Consider the following 24333-nt stretch of genomic DNA (forward strand, 5'->3'; position numbering starts at 1 on the left):
TAGAGAGAGAGAGATGAATACAAAATGCACATAAAGAGAGAAAGAGAGAGAGAGAGAGAAAGGGCGAGTGTCTTTCCGTGGTCGATGATGTGGCTTAGCAACACGTACAGCAGTGAAGAGTGATTAGTCGGCTCTATGCTTGAGCTTGGAGGTAAAAGAGCGACAACACGGGTGGAATTTTGCTTTGACTGCACAACTCTGTCATGAGGTCACATTACTCATGAGGATAGAATGCATTGTTGTTGTTTTTAAGACGTGGCAGTTGTGAGCTCTCGTGCCGGCCACACCAGTGAATGCTGGTCTTAGAAATACGACTTGAATTGGCAGTAGGAAACAATATGAGCAGCGTAGTCTGTTGGGTTTTCAGCAGATGTCTTTGTGCTCTGGATTAGTGGCACCTTAGTTGTCAGGAATTGGGTAGAAAATATTTTCAATAGAGCTTTGCACACTGGGTAATGTCCAGGAAGTTAAATGGAAAAGCAAGTTAACGAATTTTTGGAGAAGAACAGTTAATCAAATTGCTATGTAACAGATTAAAAGTTTAACATAATAACAGAAAGGAAAATGTTATAATTACAAACAAACAATTACATGAATATGCCACAGTTCTTAAACAGTTTGCAACATTAGTGTAAATAAAACCCTTTTTTTGGCTTTAAAAAATATGTTTAAATTGTTGTAAATGATCTCAGAACATTTACAACTTCTGTTCTCCCAAAATGTGAATGGCCACACTGTTCATACCTCCAACTAATTCTATACTGATTAAACAAAAAAAAAAAGCCAAACACATGATCTGATGAAACTTGTCCTCCCTAATATAAATGTTTACACATTAGTCTACAATTCCAAATATTTTAATACACACTGATTATTAACACAGCTTATTAACACCATGCATTTCTAGACACGATTTGCAATTTAGCTTCCTGTGTTTTTCAAAATAAATCAGGTTTCCTTAACTATGCATAAATATTTCTGCATTTAATTTCACTCTACAGAAGTCAACATAATTCACACAGTTGACCTTTGCACGCACATATTTTGATTATTTTGTTATTGCATAAATCCAGATCATTTGGCTAAGTACAATATATGTACATTTATTCAGGAGCTTCTACAGATGTGGCATAAAATTGGTGCATTTTGATATTACAGATAATGCTTAGGAATATGATTTAAACAGTTCAAATGTCCAAACACATGTTTGAGTTCTATTTTACTTACGTGAAAGTTATATAATTATTCAGCAGATATTTCAATCCAAATATATCTTCAAACATTAATTCTAATTCAACTAATTCAAGCAAAAATAACAAATAAAATAAAATAAAGGATTTTGCTTTAGTCACAGAGTATGTTTCATTTCAATGCAAAAGACAGCACCACAATGTGATAACTAACAACTAGCAGCCAATACATAAGTAAGAGGCAGTGACACTTAAAAGTACACATAAGCTGATGAAACTGTAATAATCCCATTTCATCCAATCAGCAGAAATGTAATGCTACAAAGTTGGCATAGAACACTGAAAACAGGATTGTGCTCAGTTCAAAATGCCGGAACTGATTCCCATGTGGCCATACAGCAGTAGGTAATCTGTCAAACTGGCTGGGACAAATTTGTTTGAACGGATTGAATTATTCAAATTCAAGTTCTCCATCCCATGGGATGTGACCAATTTCAAACTCTAGCTAAATAGAATAGCAGTCAATCCCATGATTCCAAGTTGAGCAAACCCTTGTGAAAAATGGACACCAATAGTATATAAACCATAACAGAACACAATTATATAACACCTCAGTGAAACACACAGTTCTTTACACCTCCATCAGATTTGGTGTCACACACTACCTAAACAGCCATAAGCAGCATGTAATAAAAAACACAAAGAGCATGAATATGTTTTGTAACCACTCACTAGTCAACCTAAGAGATTTTTTTAAAAAGTTGAACACAGACATGAACACTATCTACAGGTATGAGGGAGATTTGAACTCTTCTGGGACATCACCGTCCAGTTTACAGATGACTTTATAGATGGCTTTTTTCCATGAAGGATCTGAATCTTTGGCTAACGAAATGGCGTTGAAAAACTCATGAAGAGTGATCTCAGAGACCTCTAGGAATCTGTCAGGCACCTGTTAAAGATAAAGATAAAAAAAAAATCACTTTTGTGTGGTCAAAGACAAAATGGATTCTACACAGTATTGTATGAATATGTATGTGGTCATCACAGTCCAGTCATTTAAAATCACATGCTCATCTTTGCACTATAATGACAGCAAGTTTGTGCAGTTCAGTGTTAGTTTAAGCCAACCACGTCTTTATCAGTCTACAACCTCACCCCACTCCCACCCTTGACTTTGATGTTATAGCACAAAACACAAGTGAAAGGCAAGTGTGTTCTCCCATCCTTTAAAACTGTCCAATAGAACAGCATTCTGAACCAACACTGCAGATCCCTCAACCTATAAGCATGAGTCTTCACTGTGCTCATGTCTACACAAGCGGCTCCTTTTACCTTTGTTCTCTAAATGTATTAAACAAATACAGTGTCACAATCATTAGAGGACTGCAGCGGACAGATGCTTTGATTTTTTCGTAGTTTGTTGCCTCAAACTTAACTGCTTGGAAAATGAATGAAAAAAGCCCTCGGTCCCTTCCCAGGAATTCAGTGCCAGCTTTTTTTTTTTTTTTTTTTTTTGCCTCCATTTTGCTTTTTCTTTTTTCTTTTTTTTTTTTTTGGTGCACGCATCATTCGATGGGACTTGGATAGGGGTTGGGAGGGCATGGGGAGGGGTGGAGGTGCGGGGGGATGATGGTGGGAAGAAGGAGGGTCTTTCGGTTGTCATTATTTCCCGTAGAATAGCTGAGCGAACCGTCGGAGTCAGAGCGGGCTATTTTCTCTCCCTCTGGCTCTGCGCACAAAAGCATCCCTGGGAAAGGAATGTCTTGGTCCCAAGGTAAAGACAACTGTCTCAGCCTGTTCTCACCGTCCGGCCCTTCGCCCTCCAATTCCGGAGCGTCTTTCTCAGCATTCCGCATCAGTAGCAATCCCAGCCTCACTCAGGCATGGTTATGGCCCTAATCCCCAGTTGTTTTAGTGGGATTCTGTGGCTTCCTCTTCCCACAGTTGGATAAAGGGGTGCTGAGCATTTGGATAATGGCTGTAGAAGGCCTGCGACACCACAGGTGCAGAGTTATACGCAGGTCAGGGGAGGGACAGGGAGAGGCCAGACGTGACCGTAAGCAAGCAGTCAGATCAAACTGCATGCCCTGTCTTATCACCTACTACATGTCAATACTTATCCAAACATCTAACCCTTCAACTAACCATCCAAAAATGCTCAGTCCTACGGTTTATGGCGGATTGTCAATACAAAATTATGTCATTTGTTCCACTGAGTTTTATACTCGTGGTTCTATCTCTTACGCTTTAAATCACTGTTTTTAAATCAACGCCAACATCAACATCCAAACGTAAAACATGACATATTACCAAATGAGATGACTATGTCTCCATTTGAAAAAAGCAGTCACATTTACTCAGTGTTCCATTCAGTCACATCTCTTACAGAGTTCACCCCTATGGGACAATGAATTACTGTCACTGCCGTGGTTTATGAAATAGTCTATGCAGATCGCTCCCACGTACCACACTTGGGGTCAGGTACTCTGTTGTGGTGGAAAGGTACATCCTACATTTACCTTTTGAATCCCAGCTGTGAGACATATTCTGATGTAAGTATTACTCAGGTTTTTTTCAAGAGTTGTGGGCAGAAATAAGCGCACACAGAGACTTCCTACGTGATAATACCACACAACTCACAATATGGAAAATTGTGGTGACTGGCTATAAATGTACTGACAGAAGTGTGTGCTAGCACTCTTTGCAGCTGTTGCCTCAAGAGGGACTTGGAAGTTTAATTAAACTTTAAGGCCATTCAACATTGCAAATTGGGGTGAAAAGAGACAAAAATTAAAGATCATATACTCAGTTGCTCTAAGTGAACTTGGGGTTTCAAGGTTGTGCAGCGCAATGCAGTAAGACAACTTGATATTTTTAATTGTATGTTATACTATGACTGATTTAAAGTTCATGGCCAGGCTGATTCTGTCTGATAACCTGAGTGTGCGGTTGACGTACCTGAAAGTCATTGGCTTTGTTGTAGTGCATGTTCAGGGCACGAAAAAGCTCTGAATCCCGGGTGACAGACAGATCTTTGACGTCGTTTACTCCATCCACAATGGCCTGGCGGGCAAACTTCTCCATCTGGATGTAGTAAAACTCTCGGAAATTACTGAACCACTTAATCAGTTGGGAGGTGATGCAGCGATTGAACTAGAGATAACAGACAGATAGAGCATGTGTGAGAAAATTTTAATTACTATGAAAGAAAATTACTCTGTACTTCTGCATCTACAAATCAAAGCAGCAACTATCAGATGTTGTCAGAGCACTATTGGTAAGACAGATTAGAGAGATGATTCGTGGAGTTTTAAACAAGCTTGGCTTTTTAAACAGGCATTTTAAACATAGCACTAGTGAGTCTACACCAGCATTCTCATGGTTTCCATGCGTATCTCTGTTTATGTGACACACTGTTGCATGCCACCTAACTGTTCATTTATTCATTCAAATTGAATTAATATTACAGTAAACTGTTCTTTCTCTCACTTTAAAATCATTATCAAATGACTTTTCCCCAAGAAAATTGTGCACATAAAACAACACCCACAAAAATGCTGGTCTATACACAATCTTGACACCAAGCATTGTTATTTTATCTGCTAACCCGAGAAAGACATGAGAGGGAAAAAAGAAAACGCCCAGAGGCTGAACCGCCATCAAAGACGCCCTCACCCCCCCCAACCCCCTTCCCGCTTGCCCAGGGTGAGAAAGCAAGAGCGTAAGAGGGAAGAAGAAGGAAGCCTCCCTCTCGGTGAGTTACTCTGATAGGAATGGAATCAGACAGTGGGATTAGCTCTGCTTTTGTTCGCTCTGACTTCCCATAGAAGGACCAGCTCTGGACATGGAGGAGACACTGCCCTGGCTCTCCTCACTGACCCCTGGGGGTCAGGGTAAACCAGTCACCCCCCCCCCCTCCTCAACAACCCCCCACCCCCCTTCCAGGCCCTGGTCAATCTGAGCAGGAAGGGTAGAGGGCTTTGGGTAAGGGGTGTGGGTGTCAGGGTAGATAAGATACATTCACACTGCAATCTGCTGTTCACAGAAAAATTCAAATGAATGTACACTTTGATAGAGAACCCTGTTGTTGACTACTGATTTAATTTAAGCTAATGTATAGAGTTTTGGTTGATTTTTGTATTTACAGTAACCACTTTTGTGAACATATTCATTAAATAAAGTGGGTATGTGCAGATACACAGCAGACTTGTGATCTCAGTGATCCAGCGTTTATGAAGTTAAATAATTATTTCACATATCGAGTCAAAGAGTCTTTTTATGTAAATCCATTGAAATCCATTGAATTCTACTGTTGCAGAGCTTGGTTGGAAGAAAAAGAAAAATAACCCTGTACTGCAGTGTACTGGGCTTTTGCAACCAATACAGTAGGCTAATGTTCTTTGGTATTTGGCACACTTTTTTCTTCTTAAGAGGGCAGACATTTACTTTCTTGAAAATGTGTCCAGCAACTTAAAGTTCCCTGTTTTATTCACACCATCACGACACTGTAATAGGCTGACAACATCTGACACTAGACGCCAGAAATTTTTCCAAAGACGTGGAGCATCTTGTTTGTGATCTCACCCTGTTCGAAGTGCTGTGACAGCAACCCACTTCCAGTTTAGGCGCTTAGGTTCTGCTTACTTGGATGTGTCATCAGTAAATTTTGCCTCAGGGCTAATTACACTGTCATTACTTGGCCTGGTCTAAATTCCTGTTCATAATCAATGAATGCCATCTAACAGAGCCGTGTGTGGTGTTTTGACACCTAATTGTCTGTTTGGAGCTGGAGGGTCAACTCTGAATGGAGGAGGCTGGACTATCTTTTTTTTCCTTCTTCTTTTGTCCTCTTTTGCTGACTTGAGAGACCTTTTTTTTCTCCGTCAGAGATAAACTCACAGTCTTTGGATGGCCATGCCAAAGGAGAGTTGGTAATGTATGTGAGTGTTTTTTTTATTATTGTGGATTTAGTTGTCTGTTGAAGTATTTTGTGTTTTGTTTAATGTCATTTTGTATTTTATTTTCACCTTTTATAAAGGACTGACCCTGACATAAAACTGAAGACAGTACACAGATCTCTTTTGTTTTTTTCCTCTCTTTTTTTCTCCCAGTTTGTGGGGTCAAGGACAGGGGGAATGATGGTTTTTTTGAGGACGTATGAGCTTGGAAACATAACTTTACTCAACAGTAATCTCAGTATAGGTGAGGGAGACCAGTGTGCCAATCACTACATTTTCTCACATTACAAGACACGTTGCATGGTTAAGCCAAATAAGGCACTTAACAGAGAGCACTAACTGCTTAATTTTCCACCTGACTATAAGCAAGCAACAGAGAGAGTGACACTGAGCAAGAGGAACAGGGAGAGGGATTCAGAACAAGGAAGAGGGGTCTTTCACTCACACACTTAGCCAAAATAACTTTTGGACCCATAAATACAGTCAGCAAATGTGGTACCAAATGTAGAACACCGAATTCATACCAAGACGCTGGCTGAGTTAGTCAACTCATCACTACAATGAGACCATGCTGGGCTCTATGGCGGGATCTATGCTACTTGGTAGCCATGAGATGAGGATTCAGTTAAATAATGGAGAGTGTCCCTAAAATAGGACAAGCATGAAGTAGTACTTCTCATTTAAGTATGCTAATGTACGTGCCATTTACAAGTGACATACACAGTACCCGAGAATGAAAACAGATACTTAGTTTATTGAAGACTTACCTTGACATCAGGGAAAAACGTCTTCAACACATTGGAACTAGGGTAGCGGGTGTAGAAGAACATCAGTTTGGCCTTCTTGAGATGGTTGGGAGTAAGGCCCTCCTGTATGTAGTCAAAGTTAAGGATTCAATAAAAAGCGTCTGAGACAAGAATTTAGCTCAAACAGATTATGGGACATCCACGAGTTTTGTTTAAGTCATAGATCTACTTTGAAAATAGATCTATGAGCATGGGCTATAGCCTCTGTGCTTTGGTAATTTGATATATACGCATTCACATTTATAGTCCAAGGTCAGATGGGGATGTGTTAAACTTTTCTATGCTGGCTGCTGGCTTTCTGCTGTCAGTAAAAGGATCTCAGCAATTTCAATCTTTGAATATAACTCTAAAAAAGGAGTTTTTAGCTCTGCAGGTATGTCTGTAAGTCTATTGACCGTCTAAGCTAAAAAAAAATAAAAAAAAAGAATGTGGTGTCCTTCACGAAAGAAAAAAAAAATCAATGCCTTTCATTCACCAGCCCAAATGATTACATTTAGACAATTGTACACAAACCAGAGAGTCAATTTAGCCACAACTGCACATGCTAATTGGTAAAAAAGCCTAATGAATTAGATTAGAGACCTCAATTAGAGACTTCCTCTTTCAAGTTTTAGAATCATGCCTGCCAGTGGTAATTGTTTTGTCGCAGAAGCACTTGGGTAAGAATTCAATTTGGAAATGTGATTTTCCCAATGAGGAGGATACTCTGTCACACTTAGGAATAACTCTAAAAAACTGTTAAATGTGATGGATGGGAGAGAAAGAAATGCCTTGAATCTTCTCTTTACACAAAAAGAATCACACCTCAGGTAATATCTTATTATCTGGTGCAGGGTCACAACAGAATGTGCATTTATTAAGAAGCCTTCCCTTTGAAATAGGGGGAAGTGGAAATAAAAGATGTATGAGAATTTGTTCAAAGAGTGGTGTGCTGCAGCTCTTTGCTGGGAAGAGATAAAACGTATCCTGAGAGAGGCCTGATAATGTCTAATAAATCAACCTGTATGGAGTGAGTCCAGGTCTGCCCATGTCTGTTCCCGCAAAACAATAACAGTAGGGTCAAATTCTCAACTTGAGGCAAAAGACTTAGAAAATTGAAAATGCAGTAGAAATACAACATCTCTATAAAATATACAGCAATGTTTGCTGTGATACAATGATACATGTTTATTTGCTTGTTTGTTTGTGTGTGTGTGTGTGTGTGTGTGTGTGTGTGTGTGTGTGTGTGTGTGTGTGTGTGCGTGTGTATGTGCGTGTGCGTGTGTGTGCGCGTGTGTGTGCGTCTGTGTGTGTGTGTGCGCGCGCATGGGGGCACGTGCATGTGTGTTCGGGTGTGTATGTGTATTAAAAAGCTGATAAAATCTCAATGCATCATCACTGTCATTTGGCAGATCATACCTTTATATCTAAATGAAAGACAAATAGAGCAAAACAGAAATTCAGTTTATCTATCTACCTGTTATCACTGGCAGTTGCTTCATCAAAAGCTTGTTTACACATTCCTTTTTCCAAATATTTAACCCAACTTTGTTTACCCTTACACCTCATCAGCTTAGGTATAGTGCACAATAATCTTCTCTGCCCCCGCCTTCTAACGTAAGGATATTTAAAAGCAAAGCGTTCAGTATATTGTAAACAGGTACATCCAACATGCAGTAGGAACTAATGTTGAGGTATAATGACAGAAAAGAGCTTGCTTTTCACAAAAAAACAAAAAAGTGACCTTTCTGATCCACTCCAATCACATCAAGAGTACAGAAACATATTCTGCAGCTTTTCAAGTCAGAGACAGAAAGGGAAAAAAAATCAGAGAATTTCCTGAACAGAAACTGTTGCGTTTTCTGCCTTTGAAAATTGGCTTTTGTTCCTGACAATTCTTATCAAAGCCTTGTATTCCTTTTTATTTGTCTTTTTCTGGACTTAAAGTCATTACTGGGCTCAGATTAAAGAAGATACTACAATTTTCTTTGGGGTTACTAAGATCAAAGTAAAAATTCTCCTTGAAGTCTGTGTTAGTGGAACTGCTCTGTGCTGCACTCAATTCAACAAGTCATTGTTTGTGGAGGTAGGATGTAGAGCTGGACGTCTGTTTGGTGGATTCTCTGTTAAATACTATATATATATATATATATATATATAAAACAATGTAAATGACAGTACATTGCATGATGAAGTAGAAGGATCATAAAATAGATTGAAGAAAAAAAAGCCAAAGTTCAAAATATTGTATGTGTGAGCACATTCTCGCTCATTGTAAAACAGTGTGTAAATATAAACCATCACACACATATTTCACTGTATCATGTTCTTAAAATGATTCACAACTCAAGCCACCAGTAACAAAAACCACCAGAACACCCCAGGGCAATTAGATAGCTAAAAGAAAGAACTGGATAAACACCATGAATGAGCCCTTACAAAAGAATTGCTGTACTGCATGTACGTGTGGCATTAACTAATAAATAGATTTTATATTGAGACTCAACAAAAGCTTTGAGAGCTAAAGAATTCACATAAAAATATTTGCCGGTAATTTAAATATTTCCCTAAGTCTAAATGATAAAATTTCACTATGTTTCCCCTTTTGCTTTATAAAGGATATATTGAGTGACATGAAGGTGCTTCTCTCCGCCATGCTCTGTAGGTCCCCACACTCCATCTTAACCTGAGGGAGACAAAGTGTGTCCACAGAAACCTGCCCCAGTCCTGCAGTACGGGTGTGTTGGCTCAGATGTCCAGAGGTCACTTTGGACCTCATGGTGATGCTATCCCAGGAAAGGTCCATTGAATCAGGGGATGACCTGTCCAAGGAAGGAGGGGGACAGTGGAGGCCTGCGAAGTTAGCATGTGGTCCATATTTGAGGAGATGTTCAAGGATCTGAGTGTCATGAAGAGGTGTGCCATAGGTGAACTGGAAAGGGGACTGATGGATGGGGTATGGCCTCTTCACAGTCTGGCTGACAGAGCTGAGCTGAGCAAGAGGAGGTTTCCGGATAACCAACGATAAAGCTTCAGTCTGATGTTCTGGGCTACGGTTGGTACCGGTCTCATACAATTCTTGAGATTGGGTTTTGACAGCGTCTTCAGAGTCTGACAGGTCAGGAGCGGCAGATAACTGGTTCCGTTTCGCCACTCCACTGTGTTCAGGACTTTGACATTGGCGTGGTTCTGGAGACTGACAAGGGAATGACATGGAAAGTTTCCTGAAGACTGTGTCGACGCTTTCGTTTATGGCTCTGGATAGCTCACATTTCAGTGTCTCCCGGAGACTGTGGGAATCATTTTGGTGTGTTACATAGTCACTGACTGCTTTGTCTTTATAGTTAGCTTGGACATTACCAAGTTTTTTGTTGAAGTGACTGTCGAGGTGGAAACCAAGTGTTTCACATGACTCTCTGTCATCAAGTTTGGTATTCTCTCTTTCTTTTTCTCCACTGCCTGATCCAGTCTGGTTGTACACCTGGAGGAATCTCTCCTGGAGCTGTCGTAGAAGCCGCTGCATGCTCTGGAGTTGCTCCTTCAGTTTGTGGCACTCCTCCTCTTTGGTACTGCCACTGCTGCTTCGGCTGGATGCCGACCCCATAGGCTCACTGTGATCTTGGTGTTGGGGGAGCCTCTGCTTGCGTTTATTCTCCTTGCAGACTTCTCTTCCACCAGTGGAAGCTTCACCTTCACTCTTCTCTCCTTCTCCATGAAGTCTAGCATTGGGTGAGCCTGCCATGCCCCGGATAATGTTCTCCACACGGGCTCGTTTAGCCTGGAGGTGGTCATTTAAAGGCTTTTCTACCTCAGAGGTCAACCCATTCGAAGGAAGACCCCCAGGTGAAATTGATTCCCCCAAACTGTCCTTGGAGGAGATGCTGCTCTGGTCCTCTTGAGTAGAGTCAGCCATGTTAACTCCAGTGTCAACCATGTTGGATCCAGTCATGGCAGTTGCAGGGAAGTAAAGCAGGCTACTGTTCAGTGTGTTGCGTTTGCTGTGTATGGTTTTGCGTAAGAGGTGAGAGATGATGGAGCCATTAGGATAGGTGGAGAGGGGCTCCTCATACATGCCTCTATGGAAGCAGGGGAGCAGTAAGTCTGCTTTGTTATCTTCCAGGCTGCCCTCATTTGGATTGTGCATGTTTTGGTCAGGCAGACTGAGATTCATTCTGGACTTACTGATTTGGATGTTTGACACTTCAGTTAGACCAAGGTGAATACAAATGAAAATGAGAAAACTTTGAGACAGATGGTGATCTATACCTGGGGAAAAAAACAAATTATACATTGACTCATTACAATTGTAGTATTTTTAAACTGAATTTTCCCATGCAATGTGACACTAAAATCCATACTGCAATGTAGAAACCTACAATGAAACAAAAATTACAACAATTGATTGTAAATGTTTTGACCAGACTCCTAATACTACAGTTTTTCACATGGGCTTAAAGTTTGAAGGAAATTCAAAGCGATATATAACAAGGCAGATCAAACCTCCCCTCTGTTTCCTGATAGAAACCAAATTGTAACACCAAACAGGAAGTTCAAATCAACTTTAAACTCTGAGGTGATCAATATATTTATAGAGATAAATGTTAAAAACAGTTCTTTGGTGTTAAAATATTTGATAAGATGACTGTAATGAGGCCACCCTAGAAAATCCACTTACGTAAAATGGGGAGCAGCAATATATGACGATCATGATTTACAAACGCAACAACAATATTCTATAATCTGCTTCAAAGAGCACTGTACAAAAGATGCAATATTTTATTTCAGCAAGTGTTATATTAATTTTCAAATCCTTAACTTAAATCACTTTCCGTCACTAATGACAAAACAGCTGAAGAAAAATTATTATGAATAAAACTTGACAGACTTAGAAAAAACCCAAAATAATGTTGTCTATCACTGAACCTAATTGTGAGAACCGCTAATTAATTTTCCTGATCTGAAATTTGACATTTCAAGAGACATCCTAAAGAATTACTGTCTGAAATTTTAACCTAAATTTTTTAAATATGTTCACCACATTGCTTATTTCTCCTTTCTACCATAATTGTTTTGATGGCACTGAAACATCCTATTACAAAGAATCAACCCGAGACATCCATTATTTCTATTTTGCATGAAGATCTCTGATTCTGACTTGTACAAAAGCCATAAAAACGTTTCAGGATAAACCAGTTACAAATAACTAATCCTGTAATAGCACACTTAAGGTTGCTGAACAATAGAGTTGCCAAAAAATACATCAAATCTATCTTTCCACAGGATTCCCAACACCAGTTCCTTGATTGTCTAGAATTTGCTGTTTGTGATTTGTGATTGTCTTAGAACAATAAAGTTTAAATGATTTATTTGTCACAATCAAATTTACAGTTATAAAAAAAGAATGAAATGGGAACAGTAATATTCTTTTTAAATACATAAAATATACACAACATTATATCACAATTTAATCTGCAAACAAAAACAATGTTGTTCTCTCCGAACACTACTATGAAAATAAACAATAATGATAATGATAATAATAAATAATAACAAATAACAGTAATAAAAAATAATCAATATTCTCGTCCTACAAGCCAAATGACATGGATTTCGAGCGTTAAAAGTCACTGCAAAAAATCGTGACGGAATACTCTGACTACTCGTTATTTTCAGAATCAGGAGTTTTGTCAGTTTCTTTCTTTGTCTTTTTTTTGGGGGGGTCACAATTCTCAGCTTAAAAATATTCTAATGAATAAATTCACAAATAGTCTTTGGTTCAAGTCAGAAGCACTCAGTTATGTTTACTCGAATAAGACATCACATTTAAACTCTCTAAACTGAAGGTAACTTTCCTGACTTCCCCAAACTACAAAAATGTAAGAGAATGGAAAACAACTCACTAGGAAGGTGAATTGTCGTAGAAGATGTAGAGAGAAAAAGAAGAAAGAAAAAAAGGGAAAGAGGGAAAGGTCGTAAAGCGAAAGATTAAAGGCACCTCACCTGTTGCTTTGAAGAAGCTCGTCTGTGAGATCCGTGACAGTGCGAGTGAAAGAAATGTGCGTGCGGTCGTGTGTGTGCTTGTGTCTATGTCTGTGTGTGTGTGTGTGTGTGCGTGCGTGTGTATGCAGGAGTACCTCCCACACGGTAAAGTCGATGAGATAGGTGTGGCTATCGTAGGCAAATAAGTCACGTGCCTAATAGTGTGGTTCACAACCTGCGTCCAAACTGCCGAGGATGCACAGCCTATGTCAAAGAAGTGGAAAATGATGTGAAAATCGTTATTTTCTTACCTAAAAAATTATGGGGCATTGTAGAGGACATTATTTTTGAATACTACATGACCTGCCAAGCTGGGTAAGGACTACATTTAGTTTTATATTATGTTTTCTGATAATGTTTAAACACCAAACTTAAAAACTTGGAAAAATATCCGTATATTTGGCTAATGTGTTGATGAGTAAAGATAAATAGTTATCACTGGTCTATTCATGATCTGGGAATGGATATTTGTTTATGACAAGTAGAGGTCATGCTTGAAATATAATTTTCCAAACAAAGAGTAACTCATACAGGGACTAAGGTACACTTACACGATTGGTATATCCCAATTCCCTTTTACGCCGGCCGTTGGTTTAACCCACAATGTATTTGCACTACCGATATGTGGTGAACATTACAGACTTGAAGTCGCCCGTTTTCGTTTATCTAATATCAACTTTATTAATTCCCCTACAGTTGTTAAGGTTGGGAGAGATAAGAAGGAGAACCACATTGTATTTCCTCCAGGAGAATATGTCTGGTAGACAGTTGTTTTTTTTTCTGGTATATCCCTGTGACTCCCCTTTCTAGTTGTACATGGTTTAACCCGCGGCGCTTCCTGTTCCTTTACCGTTAGGAGATTTCTGAGTCCTACTGCGGTCGGGTACTGTCTGCTGTCATTGCAGCCGATATGTTATCCCATTCCCGGTGTCTCACCCGGACTTTCGGTCGTTCCTTTTCAGTCCTCCGCCAGGTAAGATAACATACTCTGTTTGTGTATTATGATACGTTAGCGTCATGTCTAGGCATACAGAGGAAGGCTGTTGAATGGCAGTAGGCCGCAGTTAGGCCTCTCTGAAACCACAGCCAAGGGCAGCATGTCACCCAATTCCAGTCAAATCAAACTTGCCAGGCAAGATACTGCTTCCGACAGTTTTTAAGCGTCAAACGCTCTTATTCACTGTTTGCTTGAGCTACTTTAGACTGGCGCTTTATTGACTAGGGAATGCAGCATAGCCTGTTCCACAAGGTAATGGCTGTGCAGATGAGGTTAGTCAGTCAAGGGCAGTGCCGAGTAAACCTCTCTCCCTTAACCGCGCTGGCGGCTCTAGTGGGGATTCGAACAATCAACTGGCTTTCTTAGGGTTGGTCCCAATCAGGAGGTCGGAGGCTCTGGTCTGAAGGGATTGGGAATTTCACGTGATTAGACCAAGAGGTCATTTCTAAAAATCGTTGTTGCCATAACGTTGTTCTCTAGCCTGTCACCTCCCAGTTCTCAGCCCAGAGTCAATTCATTGGATCTGTCAGCGTTTTCTCGAATAAGAGTTTCACACACAAAAAAAAAAAAAAACCCAGCAAGCACCTTCCTTCCCGACCTTTTTAAAACCATATTTAAGCAGAGTGCGTCGTTATGCCATGACAGGTAATTGAGTTATTTATGAATGACCGGAAGTAAACCTCTTAGCTAATGAGATGCACGACCACCATATGTTAATTATCACTTGCGGACGAGTTAAGTAGTTTTAGTTATTTCACCGCCATTACATTTGAACAAAACATGCAGCAGGAGAGCATGCTCTAAAGCAATGGCAGTGCCTCAGTGAGCTGTACTGTATGCCAATTTGCTCATGTCAAAGTCCCACTAACCTTGGTGCCCTCCATATTTACTTTACATAGACAAAACAGAAGATGAACTCTCACGTAAAACAGAGAACAACGTTAAGGTTTAGACAAATTACTGCATTAGCTAAATTATGGCTTCACAGTAATTTAGGCTTAGTTTGTCTAACATTACCAGTGGAAGAGACGACAATAAAATATTAACTTAGCATGATTTAGTACCTATGTGCGTGTTGCTTCTTTGCATAAAACACTTTTGAGGCTTCTAATACAGTTATTATCATTGACTTTGTCCATGACCAGTGAGTTCTTTTCCACAGATGAACTGCAATGTTATGTTTGATTTACTCCCATAAATTTTGTTCTTTTGCTGTCAGTTGGCTGAGTTTTGAACTGTCAACATATTTCCATGCCTCTAGTATGTCACATGTACATATTTCAAGAGGGGGAGGTGTACAGGGTCTCTTATCCTTTCACCAATGGTGGAGATGTTTTGACAGTGGGCAGCTGGACATGCTTAAAAATAGCATGGGAAGCCAATGGTTCCCTCCACAGGGTAGTTTAAATGTGTTTTTTCTCCGCTGGGGGGGACCTTTCAAAATTTCTTTTAAACATTTTGTCTTCAAAGTATATATTACTTGACTGTGCATGAATTAACTGGAAATGATATTAAAACCCTGAAAGTGGAATACCTGCCCAAAGCCTAGAGCAAACGTATTCTTCAGTGGAGAGGTCTCTTTACATTATGTTCTGCAGTATTCCGTTAAACTTTCACGTAAACGTTTGTTGCTTGGCTTTGTTAAGGCTTATTGAAATTTTGTTATAAAGCCAAAGTTCAATCTGTTTTTACTGTATTCTCTTTCCAGGGTAATAGTGTACTAGCAAGGCGGGCTACGTCAAGTAAGTTTTGCCTATGCTTCATGCCATCCTTGTAGACTGAGAATAGCTGAGCTGTAAATGTTTGGCCTGTCTTTCTCTCTTATCACTGTCTTAAATCGGAATAAGATAATTGTATGAACTTTCTGGTAAAGATAACAGTCCTTTTAAGAGTATTTAGAAAAATCCTTATCTAAGGTTCTTTTTCCTTGTCCTCCAGGCATATCAGCGAGTCAATGCGTCACTTTTCAAAACAGCACGTGAGTAGGCTAATGCATAATGTAATTTTGAGAAGCTTTCAAAAAGTTTTTATCACCACCTGACTTATATTTCACTCTTTTCTTTTCTTTTATTCTATGTGATTTATTTATTTGTTTTGGAGTTTCTGACCACGTTGTCAAATTACTTTGTTTAAATGATACCTTCGTTTTCCATTGTAGGAAATGTGAGACCAGACCCAGTGTCTTCCAGATCAGATACTTCAAGACATCTGCTGCTCACAGTATGTAGCACAGCTCACTCGTATGCTTTATTGCGGCCTAATGAGGCACTACTTCATATGAAGGCATTATTACTTTTTTTAGAACAATATAGCTTTATACAGTAGAAATGTTCCCTCACAATGTTGTGGTGGAACAGCATTTTCTTTGAATTTTAGCAATGGTTTAGTTTTCTTTTTGTTTATTTAATTCACGTGTTTTGTCATCCCATCTGCAAATTGTATTCTAAATAAGAAAGAACTTGTTGAATTTAATTAATTCAAAAATTAGAATTAATATTAATCTTTAGTCTCTTCCTTTTTTTTCCCCAGAGAATGAAGTAATTACAGTCAACACGCCAGCATTTGCTGAGTCTGTCACAGAGGGGGATGTGAGGTGGGAAAAAGGTGATTCAGGCTTCTTAATTATTGTTGCCATTTTTTCCTCTTCGTGGTTTGTTTTGACCCATTAATGTAGCTCTGTCAGTTTGTTCATTCTCCTTATGTTGTCATTTCTTCCAGCTGTTGGAGACACAGTTGCTGAGGATGAGGTGGTGTGTGAAATCGAAACCGATAAGGTATAGAGCATGTTTGCACTTTATTTTGGCTGGTTTTTAGAGGTCTAACTGTAACTGTAATGCTTTTTTGACTCCTTCTTCTGTGTCTATTCTGGGTCTGCTGTTGCAGTCTGCTATCATTATTTTATGAGATGTGAGGTGCATTTTTGTTGAGCGAGGTTTTTTTTTTTTTTTTTCTTAGTTGACTACATATCATATACCATAGGGTCAGACCTTCTAGTAAGAGAAGAGCTAAGGAATTTTCCTACAGCACAGTCTTGACTTTGGTTTAATAGTATCCAGTTGACTGAGAAATCCTGCTTTATTAAATAACCCCTGAGTATCCAAACGTCATGTCTGAATTATATAACTTTTAAAAAAGGAGAGATATATGATGCTCAGTCAACGGGAGAGTATTTGTTAGGTTTGACATTTCTTGGGTGTAATAGACACTGTTTAAGTGTTGTTGCAGTATGAAGTACTTGCTACATGTCTGTCAGTGTTAACACGTGTTATCTTTCCCATCAGACATCGGTGCAGGTGCCCTCCCCAGCTGCAGGAGTGATTGAGGCTCTTTTGGTTCCTGATGGTGGTAAAGTAGAGGGAGGTACTCCTCTATTCAAACTAAAAAAAGGAGGTTAGTAACCTTCTCAGGCCCAGTATTGATATTGCCTGTTTTTTTTTGTTTGTTTGTTTGTTATTGTTTTTTGTATTATTTGTGTATTTTGGGTTTTGTATACAGTAATCTATAAAGAAAAAAAAAACATAGCATGAACTCAGAACCATGTTTCTGAATTCTGTGTCCTTGATAAAGTAGTAGTGGAACTAAACAGTTATAACAATGCCAGTCATGACTCTAGATCTTGTAACGGTGTTGTTATGGATAGTAATTTGAAGATAATGCCGTGACCAGTAAAAAAAAAAAAAAAATGAGCAGGGCTTCCTGAATATAATTCCATATGTATGAGATGTGCAGTAGTCTTGTTGGAGAAGACATGTGACTTTGTCTAAGAGCTAACATTTGGTTTATTCCTCTTCAGCTGGTGCTGCTAAGGCAGCTGATGCACCACAACCTGCTGCTCCGCCACCTGAAGCCCCTGCAGCCGCTGCCCCTCCTCCTCCTCCACCACCCCCTGCGGCCCCTGATGCTGGGCCTATACCAACCGCCATGCCCCTGGTGCCACCTGTTCCCACTCAGCCTATGGCAGCCAAACCAGGTCAGTCAGAGTGGCAGCCCCTCAGTCTAATGACCATTTTGAATACCACGAACAGACGTGCTCTGAGTTGCTCATAGTTTGACTTTTCCAAGGCTCTTGAAAATGCTGAGCTGAACAGATCCATTCATGGTTGGAGGTGGATGCAGACCACAGCATTTAATCCTGCTATTTACAAACTTGTGTTTTATTCTAACCATATTTACTATCGTATACAGTGTTTCCAGTCTTGCTCTTCAGTCATCTACATCATCACATATGACTCAGATTTGATCCTTTGCACAGTAGGCTTAGTCCCCAACACACGGTATATCATGTGTGTCTTTTAGCCCTGAGACGCACATGCAGAACGGTTGCTGATGTATATGTTTCAGTATGTGATTAACACTCTTCAGTTTCTCTGGTCTGTTTCTCTGCTGCAGCTCCAGCCATCAAACCCACACCAGCTCCTGTTGCCACAGCAACTGATGCTGGACCTAAGGGTGCCCGGTCAGAGCATAGGGTAAGATAACAGATACCCAGAGAAACTAAAATTACTCTCTCCGGTAGAGCATCTATTGGGAGAACCTTAATTATGTGTTGTATATGCAAGTTAACGGGGAAGTCTGTTCCTTTGATATACGGGGTTCATTCTAATTACATTGGAATTTGTTAATGTCTTCAACATTTTTTGATTTGACACAAACTTTTTAATTTTTTTCCCTTAAGTTGGATGTCTAGTAATTTAAACCCTTCTTAACTTTCTGCCAGTTGTTTATTTACAGCAAACATATAGCACACATCAAGTTTACTTAGGGCGGCACCCATTGCTAAAACATTAGGCTGTTTATTAGAGTTAGAATAACAAACAATAAATTCTAATATACTAGTAGCCTGCATGTCAAAAAAGCAAGCTTCCCCCTTTAACAAATTCTCAGTTGTTTGTTTGGATGTAAAGAAAAGCTAAAACCCCAGTGTGTCACGATTTAAAATATTAATTACTGTCTGAAAGCACTGTTCATTTATTGATGTTTCACTTTGGTGCCAGTTAGATTTTGCTCTCTGTATTTTCACATTTATAATCTATTATTATAAATTCAAATGGAGGAAATTGCGGTTATGACCTTTAGAAAAGTCTTCAGCTGCATTAATGCAGTCTTATTTGGCCAGTGACTGACTGGAGCTTTGTGTGAACATCAGGTAAAGATGAATCGCATGAGATTGAGGATTGCCCAGAGACTGAAGGAGGCCCAAAACACCTGTGCCATGCTGACAACCTTTAACGAAGTGGACATGAGGTCAGAGCTACCGGAAAACATCCTCCCCCTACACACGCGCATGCATATACACGCATACGCACATTTACACATTCATACAAATACACATGCACTCACACGCACAGACACACACACACACACACACGCATGTACACATTCCCTCCTCCTTCCCTGATGAGGAGGCATCCTCATTATTCCCTTTCTTTAAGTAGTAAGTAATTAAGTCCCGACCATGTGTTGAGTCATTTTGAAACAGACATTATGGTTTTGGTATACAGGTCCCCCACACGCATACAAGAACTGTCACACATACCTACAGATGCTGGGTCATGGTAAAACCTACTTTTGGTTGACCTATGTCTAAAGATGAAAGATTTTTTGATATTAAAGTACATTGTAAACATGGGGGAACTTTGTGAGGGGATTTTTTTTTTCATCCCTGAAAATGAATAATTATTAAGCTAAAAATTATGCCACGCGCCACAGTTCTGTCCGCGTTTACTTAACATACTCTGTCGGACAATGTAAAGAAACAATACCGGACAATTTGGCATCCATTATTACTTGAAAATGTCATATCAACCAGTTACATATACATCTTAAACACTCAAGCTTAAGACAGCCATAAAAAGAACAGAGGAAAGAGGATATTTCTTTCTTTGAGGGGGTGTGCTTATTTGCTTTTGTTTCTTTCATGCTGCGTCTGCCCTGTTTGCCATGATTTGCAGCATAACCTCTAAACTCAAGCACATTGCCTTAGCCGACTCCTCGCACCAGCCGTAAACTTTGGGGAGAGTCAGTGGCTCAATAAAAATCAGGCTTATTGACTAAATGTGATTAGAAGCTCAGCAATGTTCACACAAATGGTTATAGATTGGAATCGGCTCGACAGGAAGAGCCTCTGGTAACCCAATCCCCCTCTTAAGGCGTGGAATGTAAATATTTGGTCGTAATGTCGGTAAAAACAGAGATAAGATTTGGGTAAAACATGCTTTATTAATTTACAAGGAAACGTTAATGTCCACAAACCCCCTCCCTTCAGCCAGAAGATGACACTTTGAGGATTTCTAGCCAGCGTAAATGGTGTTGACTTACAGCTATTTGGGGTTTTTAGCGCTCAGGCTAATCAGGTTGACATTGATGGGATGGAGGAAGACTCCGGCAGACGAGGGTAGTCTGGAGAAGAAGGAGCAGAGTCGGTCAGAGGCCAAGAGCACCTGGCCAGATCCCTCGAGACCAAGGCCTTGGAAAGAGGGGGAGGGGCCCGGAACTGTATGAGCTTTTATGACAAGCCAATAAGATTTGAGAGGTTTTGGAAAGTGAAGATTTTTATCGCATCTTCTCTCCTTTCTCGGAGAGTATGTATCTTGGGACTGTGTTAATGCTGTTAGCGGAGAAACCCTAGAGCCTAAACAGGGTTAGAGACAGGAACATGGATGATTACAAAGAGATGAAAAAGTGCCCTGTTTTTGCTATACACGTACAAAGCTATTCACTGCAATACTGACGCAGAGCAGTATTCAAACACTGTCTTCAGCAAGAACTTCTCAAAGACTTTATTTCTGTTCTAAAGTTAATAAATAGTAGCATTTAAAAAACTAAATAACTAGCTTCTCCATAGACTGTGTGTACCAAATTTACAAATGCTGATGTTTGCCTTCTTGGCATTTTGTTTGTAGGTTAGGCAAAATGTTAAATCTTAAACACCCTGCTCTCTTTAATTGACAACAATCATCTCTGAACAGGTGCTGTTTTTGTTTACACGATGTTCTGTTCCTTAACAAATGTAGTTCCTTAACCATGCTGTCTGACTTCATTTATCTAAATAATAACGTTAAATCATTTTGTCCTATATCCGGAAACTACAGCAACATCATGGAAATGAGAAAGGTGTACAAAGATGCTTTCCTGAAGAAACACGGTATCAAACTGGGCTTCATGTCAGCGTTTGTGAAGGCTGCTGCCTACGCTCTGACTGACCAACCCGCTGTCAACGCCGGTATGACTTTGTCCCCTTCAGTCTCATGCCAGTCTCATACGTTTTCATATGTCTCCACTTCAGAGTGAACAGAAAGCGAGTGAGCGCGGTTTAGCGGTTGGCTGCTCTGAGTCTAAACACGATTTACAGATTGTTTTTCCCCTACGTTTCCTTCTAAACTTCACTACCCCTGCTCTATATAGACAAGCCACAGTAAACTAGGCTTCATCTTAGCAGCGAGCCAACGTGTCTAAAATTGTTTTGTGGTTAGCCACACACAGCTTGTAGCTTCATTTCATTTTCTTTGCTTTGGACATACATGTAGTCTTTTTTTTTAATTTACCCCCATGCTACTTGTTTCAAGGTAGATTTAATGGCAGACAAGATCTAAATGGTTAGATATGTTCATGAGTACACACTGATTGCTGTTGTGTCTTCTCTCTCTACAGTCATTGATGATACAACCAAAGAAATTGTGTACCGGGATTATGTTGATATTAGTGTGGCTGTAGCAACACCAAAGGTAAATCAACAGAGCTTGGTTGCCAGTGTTAATTGTATTTAGGAGAGAGAAAGGAATATATTATTGAATCTTTTTGATTATGAAAGATTATTGAGAATGACGTCAGATCTTGGACAACATACAGTCGTCTCATATGACGTAATGCCGTTGTGAAAACACAAACTGAACTAAAGCTAGTACTTAAAGGCTTAGACAGTGGTTCTGTAATACCAAAGTAGTCGTATTGAAATATGCTAACGTGTGTAACTCACTTGTCCAAGACAGAGATACTAAATGGTAATATTCTGTGCCAACTGCTCTGTGCTTATACATACAGTGTCCTCACATGGAGCTGGATGTTAGCATCATTAACTGGCTTGAGTTTTAACACCTGTCGTTGAAGCTTTCTGTGATGACTTTTTTGGCTGCTCTTTTGACTTAAACACACACATCTTCCTCCCCCCCCCTCTCTGCTTCACACACACTCTTTCTCTCAGGGACTCGTGGTACCTGTGATCCGAGGAGTAGAGGGAATGAACTTTGCAGACATTGAGAAAACAATTAATGAACTGGGAGAGAAGGTACTGCAGTCTACACTCATACTGGTTACACCGGAGCCTTTTGTTTTTCAGTAGTGTTTTTCATACAGAAGAGTAGAAGAGCTTAAGTTGGAGTGAAAAAGTTTGACTGTTGCTATTAAAAAAAAAATATCACTGTTGGAGCAAATAAGTGATAGCAAACATTACAGCTGTCAAATCAATTTTTTTTTCTTAACGTTACCCGTTGAATACGTGTGTATATGACAGCTAAGTAGACATCTAGTTTTTCTGAAATAAATTAGTGCAGTGACCCAAATAAATATTGTGGTTGTGTCATGGGCGAGACAGGTGTTTTTTTTTTTTTTTTAAAAAGGGTAGTGGCTTGTCCTTCTCTAGTTCTACTTGGCTAGCCTAGCAAGCAGGACATGCTGGTTTACGTACATGGTCTGAGTAGTTATTTTTGAATGAAGCTGCTACCATGTTAAAATTAGTAACTAGCACAAGCACAGGGCCGAGTTTCATAAATTCTCAGTGTAAAATTATTTTGTTCTGTGTGTTCCTGTTGATGGTTTGTGAAGTATCACCTTTGTCAAGCTATCTGGGTAAGGTAGTCATACTGCTTTAGAGCTGCAACTTCAAACTCATAAAACTCTTGTGTACAGCTGTACATTGTATGGGGTTTTTTGTCTTGTAAAATGTATGTAGGAGTTGTAATGGTGTGTTTTTCATAGTGTATGTGCTGTTTGTCGTGTACAGGCCCGTAAGAATGAGCTAGCTGTTGAAGACATGGATGGAGGAACGTTCACCATCAGTAATGGAGGAGTGTTTGGATCCTTGTTCGGGACACCCATCATTAACCCTCCTCAGTCTGCCATTCTGGGCATGCATGGTGTCTTTGACAGGCCTGTGGCGGTCGGGGGCAAGGTGAGCTGGTTCTGTGTCCTGTCATGTAGGATGTGAGAAAATGTCAAAAATGTGTGTTTGTTGGATGTCAGTTTGTATGCAGGGTGGAAAAGAAACTGCAAACTCTTACTGCACTGAATGCTATTGGAAACATCTGAGCTTTCTGAACTCCTCACATCAAGCATTCACACTTGCATCTGACTCCTTTTCAAATACATCAGTCCATTCTCCTTTTCTGTCTCTTCCCATTCGTTCTTTTTTTTTTTTCCATCCCTCACTGTCTTCCCTTCTTCTCCCTCAGGTTGAGATCAGGCCTATGATGTATGTGGCTCTGACGTACGACCACCGTTTAATTGACGGCAGAGAGGCGGTCACCTTCCTGCGTAAGATCAAATCTGTGGTGGAGGACCCCCGGGTTCTTCTGCTCGAAATGTGAGAGAGAGGGGAAAAGTCAAGTGCACTCTCAAATGGCCGCCTAACTCCCTGAGATGTACGAAAAACGTGATCCTGTTTTAAACACAATGGTTCTTAACCTTTCCCTTGTTGCTGTTGCAGATGGCTGAATTGGTTTACTAAGGAAAAAGTATTTCACTACTGAAATGATTTATTGACACGTGCAAAAAAAAAAAAAAAAAAAAAATGAGAGGGTGGGCCAAAGCTGAGTTGTGCACAGGCTGGTAATTCAAAAGACCTCTTGTTAAAAATATATTGTACAAAACGTTTGTTTTTTTTTGCAGGGCTGGGTGTTCAGTTGAACAGACTTTCTACTTAGCACAGGGCTGTCATTAAGTTCGTATGTGCTTATAGCCATTTTCCAAACTCAAGTAATATGGATTAAAACTGTTCCAACTCCTTGTCCAGCTATTTGTTCTCTAAATGGCAAAAGTAAGCATAGTAGTAAGCAGTATATTGTATTTCATATTCTTCATGTTAAAAAAAAAAAAGGGGTATTGGAAGTAGCTGCAATTTGTCACCAGATGAACAGAACAGAACCAGAAACACTATGTTCCAGAAACTCTGTCTTTTTTTGTATTCAATGTTATATGTACTCATAATGGCAGTATGTTCATGACATCTCTCTGAGGTCAGATTCACTGAACTCTTTAGGAACAAATTCCAGCAATGCTGAAATAAGCGGAACTATTTAAGGGGGGAAAAAAAACAAGATTTTAAACAATAAAATAAACAAATATTGTGTGTTGCATCTGTCTGAGTA

General features: G+C 39.7%; 2 protein-coding genes across 2 annotated transcripts; one reads left to right on the top strand and one right to left on the bottom strand.

The window, feature by feature from the left end:
- Window positions 1-1974: 1974 nt before the first annotated feature.
- Window positions 1975-11107, bottom strand: prox2 (prospero homeobox 2). Its single transcript, XM_030788372.1, has 4 exons — window positions 9560-11107; window positions 6919-7026; window positions 4152-4346; window positions 1975-2142 (listed from the first exon to the last, which is right to left on the bottom strand). The coding sequence occupies exons 1-4, from the start codon at window positions 11105-11107 to the stop codon at window positions 1975-1977; spliced, it is 2019 nt and encodes a 672-aa protein (XP_030644232.1).
- Window positions 11108-13827: 2720 nt separating this feature from the next.
- dlst (dihydrolipoamide S-succinyltransferase) lies at window positions 13828-24321 on the top strand. Its single transcript, XM_030772864.1, has 15 exons — window positions 13828-13948; window positions 15681-15714; window positions 15911-15950; window positions 16131-16192; window positions 16502-16576; window positions 16691-16746; window positions 17254-17362; window positions 17766-17942; window positions 18362-18441; window positions 19119-19216; window positions 21064-21194; window positions 21623-21696; window positions 22173-22256; window positions 22971-23138; window positions 23419-24321. The coding sequence occupies exons 1-15, from the start codon at window positions 13886-13888 to the stop codon at window positions 23551-23553; spliced, it is 1386 nt and encodes a 461-aa protein (XP_030628724.1). The 5' UTR covers window positions 13828-13885; the 3' UTR covers window positions 23554-24321.
- Window positions 24322-24333: the final 12 nt, after the last annotated feature.

Source organism: Chanos chanos, chromosome 1 (genome assembly GCF_902362185.1).
Source record: "Chanos chanos chromosome 1, fChaCha1.1, whole genome shotgun sequence".
NCBI classification, from domain to species: Eukaryota; Metazoa; Chordata; class Actinopteri; order Gonorynchiformes; family Chanidae; genus Chanos; species Chanos chanos.

What these genes read in the sequence shown, in the direction of transcription:
- dlst (XM_030772864.1), top strand. Translation starts at nt 13,886, where the DNA reads ATGTTATCCCATTCCCGGTGTCTCACCCGGACTTTCGGTCGTTCCTTT. An exon ending in TGGCTGTAGCAACACCAAAG is followed by an intron (nt 21,697 to 22,172) that starts GTAAATCAACAG and finishes TCTTTCTCTCAG; the next exon opens with GGACTCGTGGTACCTGTGAT. An exon ending in TTAATGAACTGGGAGAGAAG is followed by an intron (nt 22,257 to 22,970) that starts GTACTGCAGTCT and finishes TGTCGTGTACAG; the next exon opens with GCCCGTAAGAATGAGCTAGC.
- prox2 (XM_030788372.1), bottom strand. Translation starts at nt 11,107, where the DNA reads ATGAATCTCAGTCTGCCTGACCAAAACATGCACAATCCAAATGAGGGC. An exon ending in CGTTTTTCCCTGATGTCAAG is followed by an intron (nt 4,347 to 6,918) that starts GTAAGTCTTCAA and finishes TGTTATCTCTAG; the next exon opens with TTCAATCGCTGCATCACCTC. An exon ending in ACAAAGCCAATGACTTTCAG is followed by an intron (nt 2,143 to 4,151) that starts GTACGTCAACCG and finishes TATCTTTAACAG; the next exon opens with GTGCCTGACAGATTCCTAGA.